Source organism: Nannospalax galili, unplaced genomic scaffold (assembly GCF_000622305.1).
Source record: "Nannospalax galili isolate Female #2095 unplaced genomic scaffold, S.galili_v1.0 scaffold1027, whole genome shotgun sequence".
Classification (NCBI taxonomy): domain Eukaryota; kingdom Metazoa; phylum Chordata; class Mammalia; order Rodentia; family Spalacidae; genus Nannospalax; species Nannospalax galili.
In genome coordinates this window covers 192,332-215,998 of record NW_008355723.1, presented here as the reverse complement: position 1 = coordinate 215,998, position 23,667 = coordinate 192,332, and the positions used below count along the sequence as shown (strand labels likewise).

The 23,667-nt window shown below is 42.5% G+C and overlaps 1 protein-coding gene across 2 annotated transcripts in view; it reads left to right on the top strand.

The window, feature by feature from the left end:
- Positions 1-7,159: 7,159 nt before the first annotated feature.
- The window catches only part of Tbc1d12 (TBC1 domain family member 12), a 103,128-nt gene continuing 86,620 nt past the window's right edge, over positions 7,160-23,667 (top strand). For both annotated transcript variants that reach the window (XM_029556129.1, XM_008853077.3), the window contains exon 1: positions 7,160-8,225. In XM_029556129.1, the coding sequence (XP_029411989.1) occupies positions 7,291-8,225 (935 nt within the window). In that variant the 5' untranslated portion in view covers positions 7,160-7,290. The remainder of the gene's footprint in view (positions 8,226-23,667) is intronic.

Below are 23,667 nucleotides of genomic sequence, written 5' to 3'. Positions count from 1 at the left end.
TAGCAATGACATACATTTGGACATATACTTCAGAAAATTAATTGACTAATTTTTACCTTAAGTGTATGAGTATTTTACATGCATATATGTAAGTGTACCATGTGAGTGCAGTGCCCATGGAGCAGAAGAGGGCGTGGGAACTGGAATTATAGACAGTCCACCGTGTGGGTGCTGGGAACAGAATGTAGGTCCTCTGAAGAGCAGCCACTGAGTCATCTCTCCAACTTTTAGAGAATTATTTTAAATAGTTAATATCTGATCAAATTTTTAAATGATATAAAATGGGAGTGGAGAGATGGTTCAGTGGTTAAGAATCCTTGCTGCTTTTCCAGAGGACCTGATTTTGGTTCCTAGTACCCACACTGTAACCACCTATAACTCCAGGACTAGGAGTTAATGTTCTCTTCTAGCCTCCATAGGCACCCTCACACATGGCACACACACACACACACACACACACACACACACACACACACAAATTTAAAAAATTAAAAAAAAATGTTCTAAAGGGGATGGAGAGATGGCTCAGTGGTTAAGAGTACTGGCTGCTCTTGCAGAGGACCCGGGTTCGATTCCTAGCACCCACATGGTGGCTAACACCTGTCCATAACTTCAATTCCATGGACTCCAATATTCTCTTCTAAAATAATAATAAAAATAATAATAAAAAATAATAAATAAAATATTTAAAAATACTCTAAAGCAGGGTGTGGTGGCGCATGCCTTTACTCCCAGCACTTGAGAGGCAGAGGCAGGCGGATCTCTGTGAGTTCAAGGACAGTCTGGTCTACATAGTGAGTTCCAGGACAGCTGGGGCTACAGGGAGACCCTGTCTCAAACAGACCAAAAAAAAAAATTCTAAAAGAAATATAAGCTGGGTGTGATAGTAAATACTGGAATCTATAATCTATCACTTAGGCACTTAGGAGATCAAGTCAGGGGGATCAGGAGTTCAAGGCCATCCTCAGCTACACATTGAGTTTGAGGTCAACTTGGGTTGCATGAGACCCTATCTCAAAAAAGCAAAACAACAAAAAATAGTATAAAATAAAGGACCTGCCATTCTCCTTTCATGATGATCCTTTTTGATCTTTATCAATATCAAGTTACATACAGAGGTTTATATAGCACTGTGATTATGGATTATGGCATTCAATTACCCATCTTAACTATTTTTTAATATTTTAAACAAAATTTATTATTTTTATTTTATGTGTATGCACGTATTGCCTGCATGTAGGTAAGTGCACCTGTGTCGTGCAATGCCTGTGAAGGACAGAAGAGGCTGTCGGATCCCCCTGGAACTGGAGTTACGGACAGCTACTAGCTGCCATGTGGGTGCTGGGATTTTGAACCCGGGTCTTCTGCAAGAACAATCAGTGTTCTTAACCACTGAGCAATCTCTCCAGCCCCTTAGTATTTTTTTGTAAAGTTTCTCTATAGTCCTGTATTTCTGTCATTTGTTTTCACAATGTTTCATTGATACATAGCTTTGCCTGCACTTCCCATAGTATCAAATATTTAGCTAAACTAGAATTTTTGACTCTAAAACATTTAGCTATAAGCATCTTTGTATAGCTTTGATCTTATTTGGAATGGTTTCCTCATGACAGAGTCCCAGGAATAGTATTATAGTGCCGCTTAATATGTAGCATTAGTTTGCTCCACTAATGGATTATTGTGCAGTTTTAAAGATTTTATCTGTCTCTTGGTTTCGTCCCACTGTGGCTTACCAAACAACAACTGCTTTGTGATCTCCCACTCATTCACTTCCTTCTCACGTCTCACTCTGCCTAGTTAATCTGTAATATGCATCCTTTGAATACTGTTATCTAATTATAATCCACAACTTTAGTCCCTGTCACCCCTTTTGACCAACTGGTGTTTTACCAGGAATGCATGGAATCTAAACTATTTGCAGAAGTTAAAGAAGAGTTTAGTAGCAAACCAAACTGCATAGTTGTACAAGATCATACATTTCTACTACATTACAAAACTTTCTTTTAGATTTTGATATGAAATTTATTGTACATCTTGTCAATCAATTTCCAAAGGGACGCACTGACAACACTGTTATTTCATCTGTTCATCATTAAAGACTCTGTTTTCAGATCAGTACAGACTCTAAACAACCTAAGATTATTTTAGGTTTTGTTAGTATATACAGACACAGAGCAAAGACCTGTTTAGTAAAGCGTTCATTCATAGGCCATGAAAATTTCATATATTCAAGAGTACATATAAGAATCAACATAAGGGGGTTGGAGAGATGGCTGTGGCTAAGAACACTGGCTGTTCTTGCAGAAGATTCAGGTTTGAATCCCAGCACCCACATGGCAGCTAACAACTGTCCATAACTCCAGTGCCAGGGGATTCGACAGCCTCTTCTGTCCTCCATGGGCACTGCATGACATGGGTGCACTTACCTACATGCAGGCAATACACAAGTACACATAAAATAATAGTAATAATAATAATAATGATAATAATAATAAAGGAATCAACATAATGTTGTTTCTGAATCACAGTCTTGAGAGTTATACACGTGGATAATATAGTGCTAGGGACTGGATACATATTTTGAAAATAGTTTGCTTTCATTTATCCATTTATTCATATGTTCCTTTAATAAATGTTTGTTGAACACTCGCCAGGTTCAATACATGCCCAGCAGTGTTAAATACTATTGCTAAGAAAGTAAACAAAGTGAATATATGCTCTCCTAATTGTAGTGTGTGTACAAATGCCAACCCAAGTAACAATAAAGCTATATCTGTGATATAGGCTACAAAGAAAAAGAGTGATACAAAAGCAATCGGAGACTAAGCAATTGCAGTCTCATTTGAGAAGACATGAAACCTGAGTCCTGAAGAAAAGTAGGAGTAGTTAACCAGGTTTCCAAAGTGGGGCAGAGCACTCCAGGCAGGGTGACCAACCTACATGAATACTACTGGGAAGATGGGCAGAGCACACATTTCAGAAGCAGAGAAAGGTCAATGTGTCTGAAATGTGATGAGGGGGGAAAAGAAAAGAGTGAGCTGAGGCTGGGGAGGTACACAAAAATATAAACAACAAAGACTCCGCTAATCATAGAGCACATTCTGGACACAGAAGCAGCTTGCAGAGTAGTAGTGGATAGGATACAAAGAATGAGACACTGTCTCCAAAAGAAAAGGCCAGTGCTCACCTTCATCCCAACACTTTGCAGGCTTGCTTAGACTGGAGGATCAGAAATTCAAGGTCAACCTGGGATGCATGAAATGCTATCTCAATAAAATGAAAAAAAAAAAAACAGAAAGATTAATATGACCAAAGTTTAGAGTTTAGGTAAGAAATAGGGAAGGAGGCTGGTTAGGTAGACAACCAGGAAGAGTCTTGTAGTCATGAAGAAGTGTTTTAATTTGAGTTTAGGAAGAACAAACCTTTCAAAAACTACTTAGAAGAAACAAACGTGGAGCAGGAAAAATGGAGACAAAAGAGCAACAGAAACTAAGGAGAGAGAATGTTTCTCTTAATGTTCTTTTTTTGACATGCCTGTATTCCTCACACATGGAAAGTGAAGCAGGAGAATGAGGAGTTCTAGGTCCTCTTTGACTGTGATTTCAAGGGAAGCCTGGGCTACGAGAGGCTCTGACTCAAAACAGACAGACAAACAACAAAAGGTTGACAGGCTAATGTAGGATTTATTTTCTTCAGATAATTACTTAATTGTTCTGGCCCAGGCATCAGTACGTAAATTTTTTCTCCTGTTTCTAATGTGCAGCCAAGCTTGGTAACATTGCTCTAAGGGTATGTGGGTGGTACTGGAGGTGATTTAACACTATATAGAAAGCAAAGCACTTTTAGTTGCTCTTTGACAATCCAGCATAGCAAGAGAAAGGTTGGGAATTGAAGAGGGATATGAAGGGCCAGAAAGATGGCTCAGTGAGCACCAGTGCTTGCCATGCAAGACAGACAAGGTACACATGTGTGCGCACACACACGCATAAAAATTAAACATTTTATTAATTCAAAATAAATTTTGCATGTATGAATGTATTGCTTACATATATGTAAGTGCATCCATGCCATGCAATGCCCATGGAGCTCAGAAGAGGGCATCAGATCCCCTGGAACTAGAGTTAAGGAAAGTTGCTGGCTGCTATGTGGTTGCTGGGAACCAAGCTCAGGTCCTCTGCAAGAACAGCCAGTGGTCTTACCTTCTGAGCCATCTCGCCAGTCCCAGAATAAACATTTTTAAAAAGGGGTATGCAGAGCTTTAAGCCTTCTTTTTGAGGCCTTTGTACTCTCCTTGACTAGAACTGTGGCAAAATAGTCAAGAGCACATAAAGGATATACTGTATCTTGAAAAGGGATTTCTTTTTCCTTATACAACAGGATATAATACTACTAATTAGATAAAGCAAAAACTTTTTGTTATTTTGAAGCAGAGTCTTTCCTCAAAGAGTCTGCCCAGGCCAGCCTCTAACTCATGATTCTCCTGCTTTAAGCCTCTAGAATACTAGGACTGCAGTTGTGTCACATATGGCCTTTTTTTTTTTTAATTAGTGGGTGAAGAGTGCTATCTCATAGTTTTGATTTGTCATCTCCAAATGATTCATGATCATATATTAATATTCCATTGGACATACCTTCTCCAGAAAAATATATGTTCAAGTGTTTATCCTTTTTTGACAAGACCACCTCACACATGCTGGCCTGCAGCTCACTATGTAGCCAAGCAGCCCTCTTGCATCACCATCCCCAGTGCTAGGATTACAGGTCTGAGTCACCATACCCAGCTTGCCTATTTTGAAATTGGATTGTCTTTTGGGTTTTGAGTTATATGAATTTTTTTTGAGACAATGTTTTGCTGTGTAACTTATGCTGGCCTCAAACTTGCTATGCAACCCAACCTAGCATTGAGCTGTAGATCCTCATGCCTTAGCTTAATAGAATTCTGGGATTACGGGTGTGCCCATCCACACTGGCTTATTATTTCTATATAAATTCTAGCTATATACCTCCTTAATAGATATGATTCATATTAGTATATGATTTGTATACATTTGTCTTCTTCCTTCTGAAAAATCTTTGTGTTGTGTGTATGCAGGTGCCTATGTATGTTTGTGTGGGGGGGAGTGAGCACCTATAAACACATGGGGAGACCAGAAGTCAGCTTAGGATATCATTCCTCAGGAGGTGTCCACCTCATTTTATGAGACATGGTCTCCCACTGACACTTGGGTCTGGCAGATTAGGCTAGGCTGGCACCTCAGAGGTCCCGTCTCTGAACACCCCTCCCTATGCCACAGCACTGGGATTACAAGACTGCGCCACCACACCCATCTTTTCACACAAGTGCTGGGAATAGAACTCAGGTCCTCTTGACTGACAGGAAGCATTTTATCATCTCCCTACCTCTTGAAAATCTTGATAATGAATACCTTTGTTGCTTAGGCATAAGGCTTACAAAAAACTCATTATAAAAGATGTTGATATTTCTTTTTAAAAATTTTTTGTTTTAAAATTGTGTGTGTGTGTGTATGTGCCGCTGTATTCATGTGGCAGTCAGAGGACAACCTGTAGGCATTGGTTCTCTCCTTCCACCATGTAGGTCATGGGGCTCAAACTCAGGTCATTAGGCTTGGCAGCAAGAGGTTTTAGCCACTGAGCCATCTTGCCGGCCCAAGACACTTGATATTTCTTAAACTGAATGGTAGGTACATGGATGAACTTTTAATTCACATTTATTTATTTATTTATTGTTTATTTAATTATTTAATTAATTAATTAATTATTTATTTATTGGTATTTTTGAGACAGGGTCTCCCTGCAACCCCAGCTGGCCTGAGACTTGCTATATAGACCAGGCTAGCCTCAAATTCCCTTCTGCCTGCTTCTGCCTCCCATTAATTCATTTTATCACTTAACAAATGGGTTAGATTCAGTTTTAAGTGTATTCTTGCATATATTTCACATAAAAAAATTTAAGCTAGGTGTAAATGGTGCATGCCTTTAATCTCAGGAAGCATAGGTATCCGAATATCTGTGAGATCCAGGTGAGCTGGGGCTATAGGGAGACCCTGTCTCAAAAACAAACAAAAAACGAACAACAACAACAAAAACCCCACAAACAAAACAAAAGAAAAATGTAAAGGCTTAACGATACTGTTTCACTAAATTATTTCCTTTTCCTATTTCTGTCCTTACTTTCGCAGATAGTTACAGAATGAATGATCTCTATTTGCTGCTTCATCCTATCACATTGATGCCTCTTTAATCTTTTTGACTACAATTTCATGGTCCTTTCAGAAATACCACACTTTTGGGTCTCTCCTCCTACCCTAAACTCATCCTTCTTCGAAGGTAATGTCACTCATGATTCACCTTGGTGTATTACGTAAAAAGCTCCTTAACCATACCTGAACCCTAACCTAAGTTTCCGAACTCTCACTATATGCTAATTCGATTGTCTTGTTTTACTAGATGTTTTCCCCTTATCAAAATTTTCTAATTTTCTGTTTTTTCATACCACATCAGCTTTAGCCTCATAGCTTTGCAATTACTGGCGTCTCTGCTATCGTTCCTGTGGCTAGTTATCTGTCTTGTTATTTGTACATTAAATCATTTCATTGCCACTTCGGTCATCACCCTATTTTAATCCATTATCACAGGTTGCTGTAATTATTAATAGTCCTTCTCTGCCTGACTCCGTTCCATCTCCATACACGGGTAACATCAGAACAAACGTGCTGAAAATTGGTACTAGGTAAGAAGATAACTGCGGTGAGTGTGGAAGATGAGGTGGAGAAGGTAGGCTGCTGGCATGGGACCATGAGACCCTGAACTGGGGCAGTAAGGCTTCCTCACCGTGGATGCAGAAGAATGTAAAAAGTGCTGATCGGTGACGGGGGACTTGAGCTTATTTCGCTCTCACAAATCAACGACGTCAAGCGACTTTTCGCTAAGCAAGCAATACCCCGCTTCTGCTAAGAACTGTCACCCTGAGAGCGCCAACCAGCCTCCTCCTCCCAAACTGCCGATCCCAGATCCGCCTCCAGGGTCTCTCTAGCCGACGTCTCTATGGTTCGGGGACGCTCCGGGTCGCGGCTCGACAGGTCCTGCTCTTGCGCGTGCGCGAGCCCAGCGCGTGCCCGCCCTCTGGCAACTGCCCCAGCCGGCGGGTGGGAGGGGTAGGTGTGGGAACGTTGCGGCGGTGGCCCCGGCCCTGGCGCTCTGGGCGGTTCTGGGGCCAAGCCTGCGCGGGGTAGTTCTCCACCTCCTCGGGCGGCGGTCACCGGCCCGCAGATGATGGGTCCCGAGGAGGTCGGAGGGGGCTCGGGAGGAAACGCCAAGTTGCTCCTGGTCTCGGCTCCGGAGCCCGCGGGTCAGGACGGGAAGATGTTCGCGGCCACGGGCGGCTTTGGCGGAGGTTCTGTCGCTGCGGCGCTGCCCGAGGAGGCTAGGGAAGAAGAGGCAGAGACGCCGCCGCCGCGGCTCCTCCAGCGCTACTTCGCGGCGGCAGGCGGACAACTGGAGCCGGGGCTCTGGTACCGCCCCCGCCCCGCTGGCCTGGCCTGCGCCCCAACGCCCCCGGCAGCCTGGCGCTCGGAGCTGGAGCGCTCGGACCCCTGCTCGCCGGACTGGGGCTGCGGGCGCGGCGGGGTGGGAGCGGCGTGCCGGCCGAGCATGACCAACGGGGACTCGAGCTTTCTGCTGGGCCGGGACTGCGACGACCCGGAGGGGGTGCGCGGGCTTGCTGGCGCCGGGAACCCCGAGACGCGCGGCTGCCGTCTCGTCGGCCACCACCGCCTGGAAGGGCCTGGTGACGAAGGCGTGGACGGCGCGGGCCTCCGGGACGACTGGGCCGCGCCGCTCGAGGACCCGCTGCGGAGCTGCTGTCTGGCTGCCGCGGACTCCGCAGACCTCCGGGGCGCTGGCAGCGGCTCAGCGGACAGCGAGGACTCGGAGCGGAGAGCGGGGTCGGGGGAGGGCGCGCCCCTCGCCACCTCGGCCCCCGCCCCCGCCGCCGGGAGGACTCGTGAGGGCGCGGAGCGCAGCCCCGGCTTCCCCGACGCCCACTTGAACTCTCGGAACACGTTCGAAGTGAGCCGCCGCCAGAGCGCCGGCGACCACCTGCCCCCGGCGGGCCAGCCCGTGTCCTCGCCCGCTGCGGAGCAGGGCCCGGCCGGGACTACCGCCCGGGCTCGACGGAGCGGCGGCTTCGCGGACTTCTTCGCCAGGTAGGCGCGGACTCGGGTGGGGCCGGGCGGGGAACTGGCGGAGCGCGGCTCGGGAGGCTGCTTCGCTACCGGCCCCGGGCGCTTCGGGACCAAGCTCTGATTTGTGCCTGGGGAAGAGGAACTGGGTCGGCTTTGTGTTTCGGGAGTTGTGAGCAAACCTTCCTGTACACGCGGGGTCACACCTGGTTTCTGGGTTTCCAGGTCTGACCGGCCGCCTAAGTGTCTTCACTCCTTCACTCGTCTCTTCCGCTGTAGCAGATAACCAGCCCTCTATTTCTTTTAATTGTATTGCAGGGATTTGGGTGGGGTGCGAGGGGGGCGGTTGTATTCTTAAGAGGTGTGGTGTGGAAGAGGAAGTTGTGCTGAGTTTTCATTTGCTTGGTCCCTAAACCCATTCATTTAGTTTGGAGATTCTTATATTTAAAAATAAATTTTTTTGTGTGTATGGGAGGGCGGGGATGTCCAGGGACCCAACTCAGGTCTTCGAGGCTTAATGTCAAGTACCTTTACTCGCAGAATTATCTCACCATCCTAGTTTGGTAATTCTTGAAATTAAAAATAATTGGCTTTTCATATGAAACAAATACTAGCCTTTACTAAAATGCATTCCAAGTCGGGAAAATACACTTGTAATCCCTGTACTGAGAACAATGAGGCAGGAGGACTGTCACAAGTTCCAGGTCAACCTGTGTGCTACATAGCTTAGTCCAGATCAGTCATGGGCTATGTAACAAGACCCTGTCTTTAAAAAAAAAAAAAAAAAAAAAAAAATGAAAAATCAATCAGTTTGGTGTTTAGAATTCGATCCAATCTTTAACTCAAGTTACTATAGTACTCTAAGAATTGGGAAATCCCTTTTTTTCACCCAGGACCTTGTACATGCTAGACAGGTAGCCTATCAACGGTTCTACATCCCCAGCCCTCAACAAGTGTGTGTGTGTGTGTGTGTGTGTGTGTGTGTGTGTGTTGTACTGAGTCACTTAATTATTGAGATTTTAGGTTTTGTGGGCATGGAGTGCTGGAACACTAGTTTTCTGGAAAGGTGTTTCTTTCCTTTTTCCCCTGTCACTCTGCTAAGAAGGTCCAGCTATGTTGCTCAGGCTGGCCTTAAACTCCCTGTCCTCCTTCCTGCCTTAGCTGGAATCCTCCTGCCTTACCTCCTCTGGATTGCTGGGGTAATTTTTTGGCCTGGTGCCAAGAGGCCAAAAGAGGGTGTTGGATCCCTGGCACTGGAATTATAGATGGTTGGTTTTAGCCACCATGTAGGTGCTGGGAACCAAACCCAAGTCCTCTGCAAGAGCAGCAGGTGCTCTTAACCCTAACACTGAACCATCTCTCTAGCCCCTCAATTTGAAATATTCTTTAAATTGTGGTGCTGGACTACAGATTTCAGAATGAGACTTTGCTCGCATACTAGGGATAGAGAAGTAGTGACAAAATATTTTAATGCATGTTGCTGAAAAAGCAAGTTTCCTTTCAGTCAGATTTGACTCCGTGTTTTTTTTTTTTTAAGATTTTATTTTTTATTTTGTGTATATGAATGTCTTGCCTACATGTATGTATGTGTACCACATGTGTGCCTGGTGCTCTCAGAGGCCAGAAGAGGGTGTTGGATCCCTTGGAACTGGAGTTACAGACAGTTGTAAGTCCCCATGTGGGTACTGGGAACCGAACCTGGGTGGTCTGCAAGAGCAGCCAGTGCTCTTAACCATTGAGCCATCTCTCCAGCCCAACTCACCTTTTTCTTTTAATCTCTAAGCAAATAGAAAAATTCCCAACTTTAAAAATCTTATCTTTCAGTTTTTCTTGTTTTCATTCCCTTGTATAAATTACAAATTAATTATAAAGATCTTTAAATTAAAAATGGAAAATCCTAATTTTATATTAGGTCACAGAACAAAATACATAGTAGTGAGAGCTGTATTTGTGCCTATAATTGCAAAGATATATTTATTTAGGGGCTGGAGAGATGGCTCAGCAGTTAAGAAAGATCACTGGCTGCTTTTGTAGAGGACTGGGGTTTGGTTCCTAGCATTCACATAGCATTTAACAACCATACATAAATCCAGTTCTAGGGTCTCTGATACCCTCTTCTGGCCTCCATGGGCATTGCATGCATGGTGCACTTACATGTAGAAGAAACACTCATACACATAAAAATAAAATTTTAAATATATATGTATTTATATTATTAGGCAGGCCGTGGTGGGACATGTCTTTAATCCCAGCACTTGGGAGGCAGAGGCAGGTGGATCTTTGTGAGTTCAAGGACAGCCTGGTCTACATAGGAAGTTCTAGGTCAGCTGGACTCTGTCTCAAAAAGACTATCTATATCTATATCTATATCTATCTATATATCTATATATATATATATGTATGATTTTTTTCTTGGTTTTTGGTTTGTTTGCTTGAGACAGGTTATCATTGTAGCTCAGGCAGGCCTGGAACTTTCAGTCTTCCTATCTCAGCCTCTTGAGTGCTGGGATTACAGGTGTGAACCACCACAGCCTACTTGGAAAAATATTTTTAAAGCTTGAAGTGATAACACTATACAAGACCTCAAAGTTAGTTAAGTGTATACATTTGTGACACCTAGTAGTCTCTGTTTGTTGGCCATTATATCTGTCTTGATCATGTTTTGAGGTGAAGTGTCAGACAATTTTTAGATCTGCAAGGGCTTTGGTGATCACCAGTCTAACCAGTATATCCTGAATGCTTGTTGTGTGCCAAGAATTGGGAATAGACATGATTTAAACTGTACTCTCTGATCTGGCTGGTGGAGATTAAAGTTGGAAAACAGATTTGTAAATCTGTAGTGCAATTTGTGAGCAATAAGAAGGCAAATCTGCATTAGGGGCCTCCATCTTGTTAGCAACAGGCAGAAGTTTTCGTCAAACTTTAAAACTTCCTTTCACCTAGGAATTTTATTCATGTGGCTAGATTTCATTCATGCGGCTTTATTTGTATCAGAAAACGGGTTGTGTTTTTGCTATGTATATGCATGTGGTGTGAGTGTATGTATGTTGCATGTACAAATGCATGTAGTGCAGGTGCATGTGTGTTTGCATGTATGTTGCTGGGTGGAAAGGCCTGAAGTTGATGTGGGATGTCTTCCTCAGTCACTCACTACTTAATATGTTGAGACAGCATCTCTTAGTTGAGCCCCGACCTCACTGAATATGGCTGGTCTGGCTAGCCAGCTTGGTCTGGGGATTCCCTGTCTCAGCTTCCCAAGTGTTGGGATTACAGGTGGGCCACCACATCCACCAAGCCTTTATGTGGGTTCTAGGGGTGTGAACTCAGATCCCCTGTCTTGAATGACGAGTGCTTACCAGCTGAGCCATATTCCAGTCCCAAAGAACTGGATTTAAAGTTTGAAAACTAAACAAAGCAAAAAAACCCAACAGCAACTTAAGCACTCTAAAGCTATTTTTTTTTTAATTTTTGAGGTTTAAAACAATTTTTTACTTTGTTGTGAGTGCGTGTGTGTGTGTGTGTGTGTGTGTGTGCATGCATGCACGCTTGCAAAGGCACATGTCAGGATTCTAGACGTCATTGCTCCTTTACGTGACCTTCTTTAGATAGGGCAGAGTGAGAGGTACATTCTTTGTCATAGTGTTTAAGTAAAACCATAACTGGGTTTTGGACATCCTAAAGGCAGCACTATGACATTCATCTCTGAATATGCAGTATCTAACACTGATACAAAGAACTCCATTCAGGTTAGGGTAAATTGGCAACTTTCATGAGTCCCCTTCTTTACTGTTCATGGAAGAGTGTAATTTTGAAAAAATCTTCAGTCCTTAGGCAAAAAGATCAGAAAGTACCCATTGTCCCAGCAACCCAAGATTTTTTTTTTTTTCTTTTTCTGTGCACAGTTGTCTCTGTCAACTCGGACGTTCTGGGTAAGGGCTACTTTTGGGATCTGCTTGCTCTGGATGGATTCTTATTCTTTGGTGTACCCTTCTCTGACTTCATTCTCTACATGAAGAAGCTCACTATTTAAGCTTCTGTCTCAAAAAAGGCATTTCAGTTAGCTAGTGGCAACTAGGGTTATAAACTAAGATTCCTGCTTGCCAGTTTCTGTTTATGTTGTTACCAACTTTATTATATTTTATACCTCTTTTCTGTTTATCCTCTTTATTTCCCTTCTTCCCTTCCACTTCTTTTTCCCTTAGAGAAAAATCTTTAACAAACATTTAAAAACGTTTCATGGTGGTTCATGCTAGTAATCCCAGGGGAAGCATTTTATGGCAGTTTATGTATTTCTACAAAGTGTCATATTCAGTTAGGACACATCATTGTTAGGAGCTTCAATGACTAGGATAGAAATCATTTAAAAAAGACAGGAACTTGTTTAGGTAGACTGCTCTCACTCTGGAGGGTGTCAGTCCCTGTTAGGAGCTTGCTTTAGCTCTGCCTTACCACCTCTCTGCTTGGGGTAACTTTGCTGTGGGAGCCCTAGAAGTCTATCCCTCAGATTGTTGCCGCTTTCCTGTTCTGTAAACATTGAAATGCTATATAGGTACCACTAACCTACGTTGTTCACCAACTAAACAGTGAGGAGTGAAAACCTTTTTATTTCATTTTTGATTAAGTTTGAGACAGGATCTTAAGCTGCTTGGAACTTGCTGTGTAGATGAGGTTGACGTTGAACTCCTGTTTCTCTTACCTCTACTCCCAATTCACTGAGATTATAGACCTGAGCTACTATGCCCATCTCAAAGGAGTGAAAGCTTTTTGAAACTTCTTGTGCTCAAGAATCTGCCCCTCCTCCCCCACTTTCTTCATTTTCTCTTTCTTAAAAATTAACTTTAAACCAGGTGTGGTGGTGCACACCTTTAATCCCAGCACTTGGGAGGCAGAGGCAGGAGGATTTCTGTGCATTCAAGGCCAGCCTGGTCTACATAGTGAGTTCTAGGACAGCTGGGGCTACAGGGAGACTCTGTCTCAAAAAAGACCCCCCCCCAAAATTTAATCCCCTGTTTCAAAAAGACCAAAAAAAAAATATTAAGCAACTTTAAACTATTTTTTGGGTATTTCAAGCAAATTCTTTTCTTGCTTTCAAATTCAGTGGCTAAATTTTGCACACAGAGTAGTAGACCTCAAATATTCACTGACTAAATATTATAAATGTCAACTGAGTTAAAGATGATTCTTAAAGGCCAGCCTGGTCTGCATAGCGAGTTCCAGGACAGCTGGGGCTACAGGGAAACCCTGTCTCAAAAAAAGACCAAATATATATATAGTTTTCTTTTCATCTTTAAAATGAGAGTTGTCAGAGATAGAACGATTCCCTTCAATTCTAAATTCTACCTTAATTTTTTAAAGTAAAGCCTACCTCAGAGAAATCATGTTAAACATCAGTTATCCATGTAGACTGTTTTTTTGGACAGCATCTAGTTATGTATCCCAGGCTGGCCTTGAACTCCAGATCTTCTCAAGTACTGAGATTAGAGACGTTTGCTACCACATTCACTGTAGATCTGTTATTCTGTAATGTCTTTGGGGGATGTGTATGTGTTGGAGAAATAACACTGCATGAGAGAATATGAAACTTCAACTTCTACATCATAGGGAATTTCTTGTTTTTGTTTTATTTGTTTTGAGATAGTGTCTCACTGTGTAGTCCTGACTGGCCTGGAATTCACTATGTAGACCAGGCTGGCATGGAACTCACAAAAATCCACCTGCCTCTGCCTCTGCCAGGATCAAAGACACGCACCACCACACCTGGCCATAAGTAACTTCTTAAAGGCGTTCCCCTTTTGTGAACTAAGTGCAGCATTTGGAATACTGCAAAATTACTGAAAAACACATCTAAAAATTAGACTTTTGAACCACCTCTACCTAATCAAGTCGGCGGGTAAATTTGCATTTTTATAGGAAGTTGCTCGGGCCCCATGAGGTGGCTCAGCAGGTAAAGGTGCTTGCCACCAAGCCTGACACCTGAGTTTAGATCTCCTGAACCCACATGGTGGAAAGAGAACCAAGGCCCACAAGTTGTCCTCTGAGTTTGACAAACAAGTATGTGTGGGTGGCATGTACATTGTGGCATGTGGGATGTGACAGTCTCTCATACCCCACCCCCACACACGAGTGAATGAATAAATAAATGTAGAAAGTTCCCTCCATTTGATTTGGACTGTCAGCTAGATTTTAGTAGACTGAAGAGTTAGATACTTTAATCTTAGGTGGCATCTTCAAACATAAGGATGGTATATAGTGGTTTAAAGTGCAAGTTCTAGCTGGGCGTGGTTGCACATGCCTTTAATCCCAGCACTCGGGAGGCAGAGGCAGGCAGATCTCTGTGAGTTCGAGGCCAGCCTGGTCTACATAGTGAGTTCCAGGACAGCTGGGGCTACAGGGGGACCCTGTCTCAAAAAGACAGAAAAAAAAAAAAGTACAAGTTCTAAAGTTAGTCTGCCTGAGTTTCAGTTAGCTCACTGGCTATGCAATTTCTAGACCTCTCTGGATGTTAGGCAACCCATTGAGAAAATGGGGATAATAATAGCATTTGCATCATGAGACTGTCATGAGGGTTAAATGAGATAATCTAAGTGTTTTATTTTGTGGCACACAGTGGTGATTCGGGTGCTGTTAATCAGACTGCAGCAAGACTGCTGTAATCTCTTCCCCAGTTCCCCCACTGAGACCCATTGATTTGGAGAGAAGACACTGAGAATTTGTGTGTACCATCAGAAGAAACGTTACACAATTTGTGTAGCAAGAGATTTAAACAATTTGTACATGTAATTGGATGGGTGTTAAACTGGATTCTTGTGAAATTTCTGTAAGTTTTGAAGTTTTGACTAAAAAGCAAATCTAAGGAGGAGCTGAGAGGAATATATGTGTGTCTTGAGAAAGATATATATGTATCTTTTTTGTTTTGTTTTAAGGGACTTTTGCAGACTGAAACCAGGTTTTTGGCTTGACTTCATGAAATGTTGAATTTGGCTTACTTACGTGTTTCCTACTACGTTGTGATGGGACGATTTGGAGAAAGAGCAGAACCATTTGAAGATTTCAAGGCAATACATCTGTTATCCATCTCTAAAGGGAAAGCAAATTCTTTTTTGAGGCTACTTATTTCTTCCTAGGAACTCTGGAAACAAGTTACCTACATTAAGAGTTGTCCTCAGATGGTGCTGGTAGAGATAGTTGCTTGAGACCTTACTACAGTGCATGTATATGTGGAGGCCATGGGATGACATCAGGTATCTGTCACTCTCCCCCTTATTTTTTTGAGACACACTCTCTCACTGGCCTGGAGCTCACTGTTTTAGCTAAGCTGGCTATTGAGTGAACTCCAGGATTCACCGTGTTCACTCATCCAGCCCCGCATTGGATTTAAAGGTGTATGCCTTCACTCCCAGCTTTTATGTGCATTTGGGTTCTGAACTCAGGTCCTCATGGTTGGGCAGCAAGCACTTTCTGAACTGAGCTATCTCCCCAGATCCTATGTGATTCTTAAACTTTAGTTTTCCCTACATGGAGGGAGTTTTATCTTGAGTTCCTATTTGTTTGTTTGTGAAGACTTCTGGATTCAGTAGAATGTAGATGAAATCTACCAGGAGCCTGAGTTTTTAATAAGCTTTCTTGTCCTCCCACCCCCAATCTGATGAAGGGAGTTCCTAGTCAGCAGTCACTGAAATGCCAGGTGCTGGCCTAATTGATAGACAGCCTTTCTTAGTGATAACTGAAAGAAGATGCAGCACAGAAATACACAGCTCATGTTACTTTATTGATTTAAAATTTGGTCAAATTTAGATACTGTGTCATTGATGAATATCTCCAAAATATAGCAGTATTTATCAGCCTTTACAAAGTTGAGAATTTATGTCTGCCCAATTAAATCTTGCCTGTTTTTTGAATAATGGGAAGGGTCTTTCTATTTTCATTTTATGCTATTTTAGACTATGTCTGTTATGAAAAACTTTAACTCAATAAAACTTTCCTTGGGTCCTCAGTGAAGCAGCATAATTCTACCCTTTTTACAGCTTATCAAAACACATGTTAATTTTCCTTCTGAAGTCCTGCACACTGAACATGGCTTACCCCTTCAGAATCTGCTGCTTCAGCCTTTCTTGTACTTCTTAATTTTGTGGCTAAAAGAAGAGAGGGAAACCCATGTGACTGTCTGGTTTTTCAGCAGACTCTTTTCTGCAATTAAGAGAAGTTTACCTTAGGAAACCAAGCTAGCTAGTTTGAGAGTGAACTTGATAATGTGTTTGACTTACCTCTGAATTTGACTTTTCAATTCCTTTTTAATTGAATTTTATGTTGAATGTTTTTTGTGTGGCTACATAGTGAGACCCTGTCTCAAAAAGAAAGTACATGTATGAAAAATGAAGATAAGCCAAGTGTGGTGACACATAACTTGTAGTCCCAGAACTCATGAGAGATGGAAGCAGGAAGATCAGGAGTTGAAGGCCAGCCTCAGCTAGCTACATAGCAAGTTCAAAAAAAAACTTCTGTCTGCCTGTCTCTTAACCCCACACAGATTACAACATGTAAGAATCGGAATGGAGCCGAGAATGGTGGTGCACGCCTATAGTCCTAGCACTTGGGAGGCAGAGGGAGGCAGATCTCTGTGAGTTCAAGGCCAGCCTGGCCAACATAGTGAGTTCCAGGTCAGCTGAGGCTACAGGGAGACCCTGTCTCAAAAAAACCAAAAAAAAAAAAAAAAAAGAATCGGGATGGAACACAGTAGTTTTGAAATCAAATTATCTGCTGTTTTCTCATATTTCCTCAAATACTATAATATACAACTACCCATCATATGCTGGGCATTATTTAGAATTTCCAGGTTTGGTTTTCATTTGGATTTTACTTTAGTTAACTAGAGGAAATACTTTTTGTTATTGTCCCTGGAAAAAAGTATTCAAAGACTATAACAGTTTTTTTTTTCCTTTTGAAAAGCAGGACACAGAATATAAAACAAAAGAAAAGCACTTTGTTTCCATACACTTCTTACCAGAAGTGAGAAGATGAAGACTGGAAGTCAGGGAAGTATGGTGAGAAAGAAGACACCGTTAGAGAATGGTTTGTAGAGAGGAAATGCTGAGAAGAATAAATGTTAGGTTGAAGTCAGCCTTTGATCATAATTTGGTAGTTAGTACTTTGGCCTGTGGTCTTCAGAGTATGATCTGTAGATCATCTGCATCTTTCACCTTTTTCTATTCTTCTTACCTCATTTTTTAGTATAAATTTTATATATATATAAACCTGCTTTGTAAGCTGCTGACTTTGAACTCAGAGATCCACCTGCCTCTGCCTTCCAGGTGCAGGGTGTGTGCTATGAAAATGGCTCCATCAGTAATTTGCTTGTTGCCCTTACATGAGGACGTGAGTTCAGATCCTCAGCACCAACACAAAAAGGCAGGTGCAAGTGGTACTTGTCTTTAATCTAACTAGCCCCTGGGGAGGCAGACATAAGGCAGATTCCTGGAACTCTCTAGCCAACCAGCCTAGCTGAGTAGGTTAGCTTGGGTTTAGTAACAGACCTTGTCTCTCAAAATAAGGTGGAGAACAACTGAAGAAGAAACTGATGTCAGCTTCTGGCCTCCACATGTGCACACCTCTCTCTCTCTCTCTCTCTCTTAAGGGTATTCTGTAAAAATCAGTATTTAAAAGTTGTCCTTGTTTGCTTCTCCATTGCTGTGACAAAACACTCTGACCAGTACCAACTTGGAAAGGAAAGGGTTTATTTAGCTTATATCTCCCAGGTCACAGTTCATCAGGGAGCCCAAGGTAGGAACTCAGGGCAGGAGCATCCTGGCAGGAGCTGGAGCACAGGCTATGGAGGAATACTGCTTACTGGCTTGCTTCCCTGGCCCCTACTCAACCTGCTTTCTTATGCAACACAGGCCCACCTTCCCAGGGGTGGCACCACCCATCATGGGCTGGACCCTCCCACATCACTCAGCAATCAAGAAGGTGCCCCTCAGACACGGCCACAGGCCAGTCCAATGAAGGAAATTCCCCAATTGAGGCTCCCTCAACCCAGGTGTGTCAAGTTGACACTAAAGCTATCTAGCACAAAGTATTACCTGATTAGTGTTCTAAAAGAGTATATTACCATCAAGAAGGGAATTCTTTACAATAAATCAAACTTGACCTTTTACTTTGGAGGAGGACTAAGTTGCAGTAAAGCTGATGATAGTACAGGCACATGACATATGCAGAATTACACATGAAATGCCATGAAGTTTTTGGCAAAGCACAATACTTATCATTATGATTGAATGGAGTTACGTGAAATAATGTCAAAAACAGAGGCAAAAAGTTGGAACTAAATTTATATGACCAAACCAAGTCAGTTAAATCTATTTAATGGGGATAGCAGTACATGGAACATTTTCCCCCAGTACCGAGAGTTGAATCCAGTTCCTCCTACATGCTAGGCAAATGCTCTTACCACTAACTACATCTCCAGTCTTCTTTTAACTTTTTATTTTAAGATAGAGCTTCACTAAATTGCCCACACTGGCCCCAAACTCACTATGTAGCCTAGGCAGCCCTTGAATTTGTAATCATCCTGCCTCATCCTCCTGAATAGCTGGGATTATAGGTCTATACCACCAGGCTCTGCTGATTTTTTGTTGTTATTGTTTAATAAACAAAGGCAGTTTGATTAGAAGTTGCTTTGGCATGGGGAGGAGAACACAGACTCTTGTATAGCCCATACTGGCTTCTGTAACTGAAGATGGCCTTGAACTTCTGATCTTCTGTGGCCATCTCCTCATTGATAAGATTATAGATAGATAGCACCAGGCTGGTTTTAATGCAGTGCTGGGGATGGAAACCAGGGCTTCATTCATTCTAGGTAAGCCTTCTGACAACTGAGCCACATTCCCAGGCCCCCTCCCTTAAAAACAACAAAAACAAGCTAAAACATGGCTAGAGAGATGACTCATTGATTAAGAGCACTGGCTGTTCTTGCAGAGGACCTGGGTTTGTTTTCCAGCACCCACTTGGTGGCTAACAACCATATGTAACTCCAGATCCAGGGGCTCTGATGCCCTCTTCTGGCTCCTGTAGGCATTGCATGACACAGATGTTCTTACATTCACGCAGGCAAAACACTCATGAAAAATTATGCTTTTTGTAAGGAATTCCTTGGGTGGGGGAAGAGTCAGAATAACTGTTAGGCTAGATGTCTTAATGTTGTGGATGAGAATGGAAACAACTAGGAAAACCCAGAGGATGCAAAGTTTTCAGTCTTTACATCAGTGTATAAGTCTGTATATTGTTTCATAAAGTTAGTTTGGGACAGTACGGCTATTAACCATTCTGGAGAATTGAATAAGATAAAGACAGAGTGTTGAGAGTTATATATGTAATTCCTTGTATGTGTCTCTTTAAGTACCAAACTCTCTGAATGTGGGAACTATATCTCTTCTTTCCCCCTCTGTACATAGATTATTAGGTTAAAAACTTCCAAGCTGGTGGGCTGGAGAGATGCTTCAGTGGTTAGGAGTGTTTGCTGCTCTTGCAGAGGACCTGGGTTTTGTTCCCATCACCCACATGGTAGCTCACAGCTGTCTGTAACTCAACTTCCAGGGGATTTGACTTCCGGCCCCAACAGGTACCAGGCACATACCTGGTACAATACATACATGCAGACAAGCACACATATATCCAGACACTCATACACATAAAATAAAAATAAATAAATCTTTGTAAAACTAAACTTCTAAGAAGGGCAAAGTAATACATTCCCGTAATCCCAGAACATGGGAGATAGAGACAGAAGGATCTGGTGTTCAAGGCCAGTCTTAGCTACATAGTAAGGTCAAGGTCAGCCTGGGCCGCTTAAAATATTGTCTGAAAAAATAAGGGGACTGGAGAGATTGTTCAGTAGTTAAGAGCACTGGCTGCTTTTGCAGGGAACCTGGGTTCAGTTCCCAGCACCCACATGGTGGCTAACAATCATCTGTAACTCCAGTTCCAGGGGATCTGACACCCTCTTCTGACCTTTGGAGGAATTGCATGACCTGGGTGCACCTACCTATATGCAAGGAATACACTCAAACACATAAAAATAATAAATGAAATATTTTTTTAGGTAGCACAACTTAGCCAAATATGTTGAGGTCATTGTACTTTTTAAAAAACGTTTTTTATTAGCCGGGTGTGGTGGCGCACGCCTTTAATCCCAGCAGGGAGGCAGAGACAGGCGGATCTCTGTGAGTTCAAGGCCAGCCTAGTCTACATAGTGAGTTCCAGGACAGCTGGGGCTACAGGGAGACCCTGTCTCAAAAAGACCAAAAAAAAAAAAGTTTTTTTATTTTTATTTTATGTGTATTGTCTGCCTGTATGTAAGTGCACCCATGTTATGCAAAGCCTGCTGAGGCTAGAAGAGGGCATCAGATCCCTTGGAACTGGAGTTACAGATGGTTGTTAGCCACCATGTGGGTGCTGGGAGCTAAACCCAGGTCCTCTGGAAGAGCACCTGGTTCTCTTAACCACTGAGCCATCTCTCCAGCCCCATGGACTCTGTACTTGTTACTTCAGTATCACCTCTCAGAATTTGTTTAGCACCTACCTATGTTTAGACAATATCCTGGGGGTGAAAATCATCTGAGTCAATGTAATTTTTCTGAAGAATTGTTCTAGGGTAGTCATAATTCAAACATATTAGGAAGATGACTAAGCAAATTTAAGTTGTATATTAAGTATAGTAAATAACCCTAATATCCCAGGTAACTGATGTAGAGAGTTGTGTGATGTTTTCTAGAGAGATGGGTACAAATGCCTATTCATCCTAGATCAGACAATAATGACAGACGCCCCAAAAAATTCCACCCAAGTCTCTTGGTGAACCAGTGAGTTTATTGGGATTAGTTACAGGAGCATGGGTGACTCAAAGGCAGCTGTAGCACTGAAAGTCCTGCCTTAAATGGGATGATTCATTAAAGCTGCATCCGTGGAGCTCTTTGCTCAACTTGAAGGCTGTTCCATGAAAGAGATTCTCCTTTCTCAGAACAGTTATGACTTATAAAGCCTTGGGAGGGATCAGTGAGATAGGTCAGTGGGTAAAGGCGCTGTACCAAGCCTGACAACCTGAGCTCAGTTTCCAGGACCCACATGGTAAAAGGAGAGAATTATCTCCTGAAAGTTGTTCTCTATCCTCCACATGTGCTGTGGCAAGTATGAATAGACACACTAGATCAGACAATAATGACAGACGCCCCAAAAAATTCCACCCAAGTCTCTTGGTGAACCAGTGAGTTTATTGGGATTAGTTACAGGAGCATGGGTGACTCAAAGGCAGCTGTAGCACTGAAAGTCCTGCCTTAAATGGGATGATTCATTAAAGCTGCATCCGTGGAGCTCTTTGCTCAACTTGAAGGCTGTTCCATGAAAGAGATTCTCCTTTCTCAGAACAGTTATGACTTATAAAGCCTTGGGAGGGATCAGTGAGATAGGTCAGTGGGTAAAGGCGCTGTACCAAGCCTGACAACCTGAGCTCAGTTTCCAGGACCCACATGGTAAAAGGAGAGAATTATCTCCTGAAAGTTGTTCTCTATCCTCCACATGTGCTGTGGCAAGTATGAATAGACACACACACACACACACACACACACACAGAGGTGTGAAGGAAGGAGGGAGGGAGGGAAGATAGGAAGATGGGAAGTGAAGGAGGAAGTCAACCTTCTGGAGGAGCCATAAGAATCTCTGACTTCTAAATTTCCTGAGCTTTCTTGGTCTTACAAGTGTCCTTAGCTTCCTGGGTCTTATGAACATCTTTCTTCTCTCTAGAAGGGAATGTTTCAATTTGGAGAAAATAGATACCTAACAACAATTACATGTAATATTTTTAAAAATTGAGATTTGCACAAGGAGCTATATCCTCTCGTACTCTTTTGAAGAATTAAATTAAAACAGACTTGTGGTATGGCAACCTTTAAAGTGGTCATCTGCAATAGATCTAGCTATATTAATTTAAGTAAAGCCTAAAACTTTTGTGGTGCTACTGAGTTTGCAAAGCAATCCATATTTAAAGAACTAGATTGTGGTAAAAATACTTACTGTAGCTATATAGCTTCTAGTAAAGTTGTAACACTGCATCTGTAACTGACAGTGTTATGTGTTGAATTTTGTTTGTACATGTTGCTTTAATGCTAGGACTAGCTTTGAAGTACGACTTCTCTCTTTAGCTTGTCTAATTTGCCTAACAGATTAGTCTCAACCATATGTATGTAGCTTTCTCTTATACTATATTATAGACTTTTTCTTATACTATATTATAGACTTTGTTATTTTAGTGATAGCCTACATCTTTTACTTATTTTTATAAATCCATATATTTTAATAGCATAAGTTATTTGACATGTGTTAAAAGGTACTAAATATGAAGGTTATTTAGTATGACTCCAAACTAAAAGGCATTTATTTATTATCACTGAAGTCTTTAGTAATGTTTCCCAATAAAGTTTCAGCTAAAACCTAAAAGCAGCCTATGAAACAATATGGAGTTGGGTATAGCTGGCCAAGGCCTGCAGTCCCAGTACTAAGGAAGTTGAGGCATGGAGATCTCAGTCAAGGTTAACCTGCGCTACACAGCAAGATCCTGTGTCAGAAAGAGAGAGAGGGAGGGAGGGGAAGGGAAGAAGGGGAGGGGAGGGAAGAAGGAAAGGAGGGAAGAAAGGGGGAGGGAGGGAGGAAGGGACAGAGGGAGAGGGGAGGGGAGGGGAGGGGAGAAGAGGAGGAGAGGAGGAGAAGGGAAAGAAAAGGGGTAAGGGAGACGGAGGAAGGGAAAGGAGGGAAGGAATGGACAAAGGAAGGAAAAGAAAAGGGAAAAACACTATAATGTGATATTCATAGAGAACAGGAGATACGGAATGTTTTACATTCTTTTAGTGTGGAAAATGCTCCTTCAGTATGAGAACACAAGATGGAAATAAAGGTTTTATTAATTGTAAGCACTGGGATTTATGGCATGCCTTCAAGCCACATAGAGGCAATCATGGGGGCTGGGCAATCATGAGGGAGTCTAGGTTGTTATTCAGAGTTCTAACTGATGAATTTGGATTCTAGAAGTTTACTCTGGCATACCTGTTATACAGGAAGGGGGTCAGCAGTGCCAGTCAGCTAGGTTGTGTTTCGTGGTCCCAAAAGGGATTTGGTCCCCAGAAGGTAGTCATATGAGGCAGATTCCAGCTTTTTTTTTTTTTTTTTTTTTTTTTTTTTTTTTGTCTTTTTTAGTCAGGGTCTCCCTGTAGCCCTAGCTGGCTTGGAACTCACTATGTAGACCAGGCTGGCCTTGAACTCACAGAGATCTGCCTGCCTCTGCTTCCTGAGTGCTGGGATTAAAGGCGTGCGCCACCATGCCTGGCTTAGTTTCTAACTTTTTTTTACATTTATTTATTTACTTCTTTATTTATTTGGGGTGTGTGTGTGTGTGTGTGTGTGTGTGTGTGTGTGTGTGTATGTG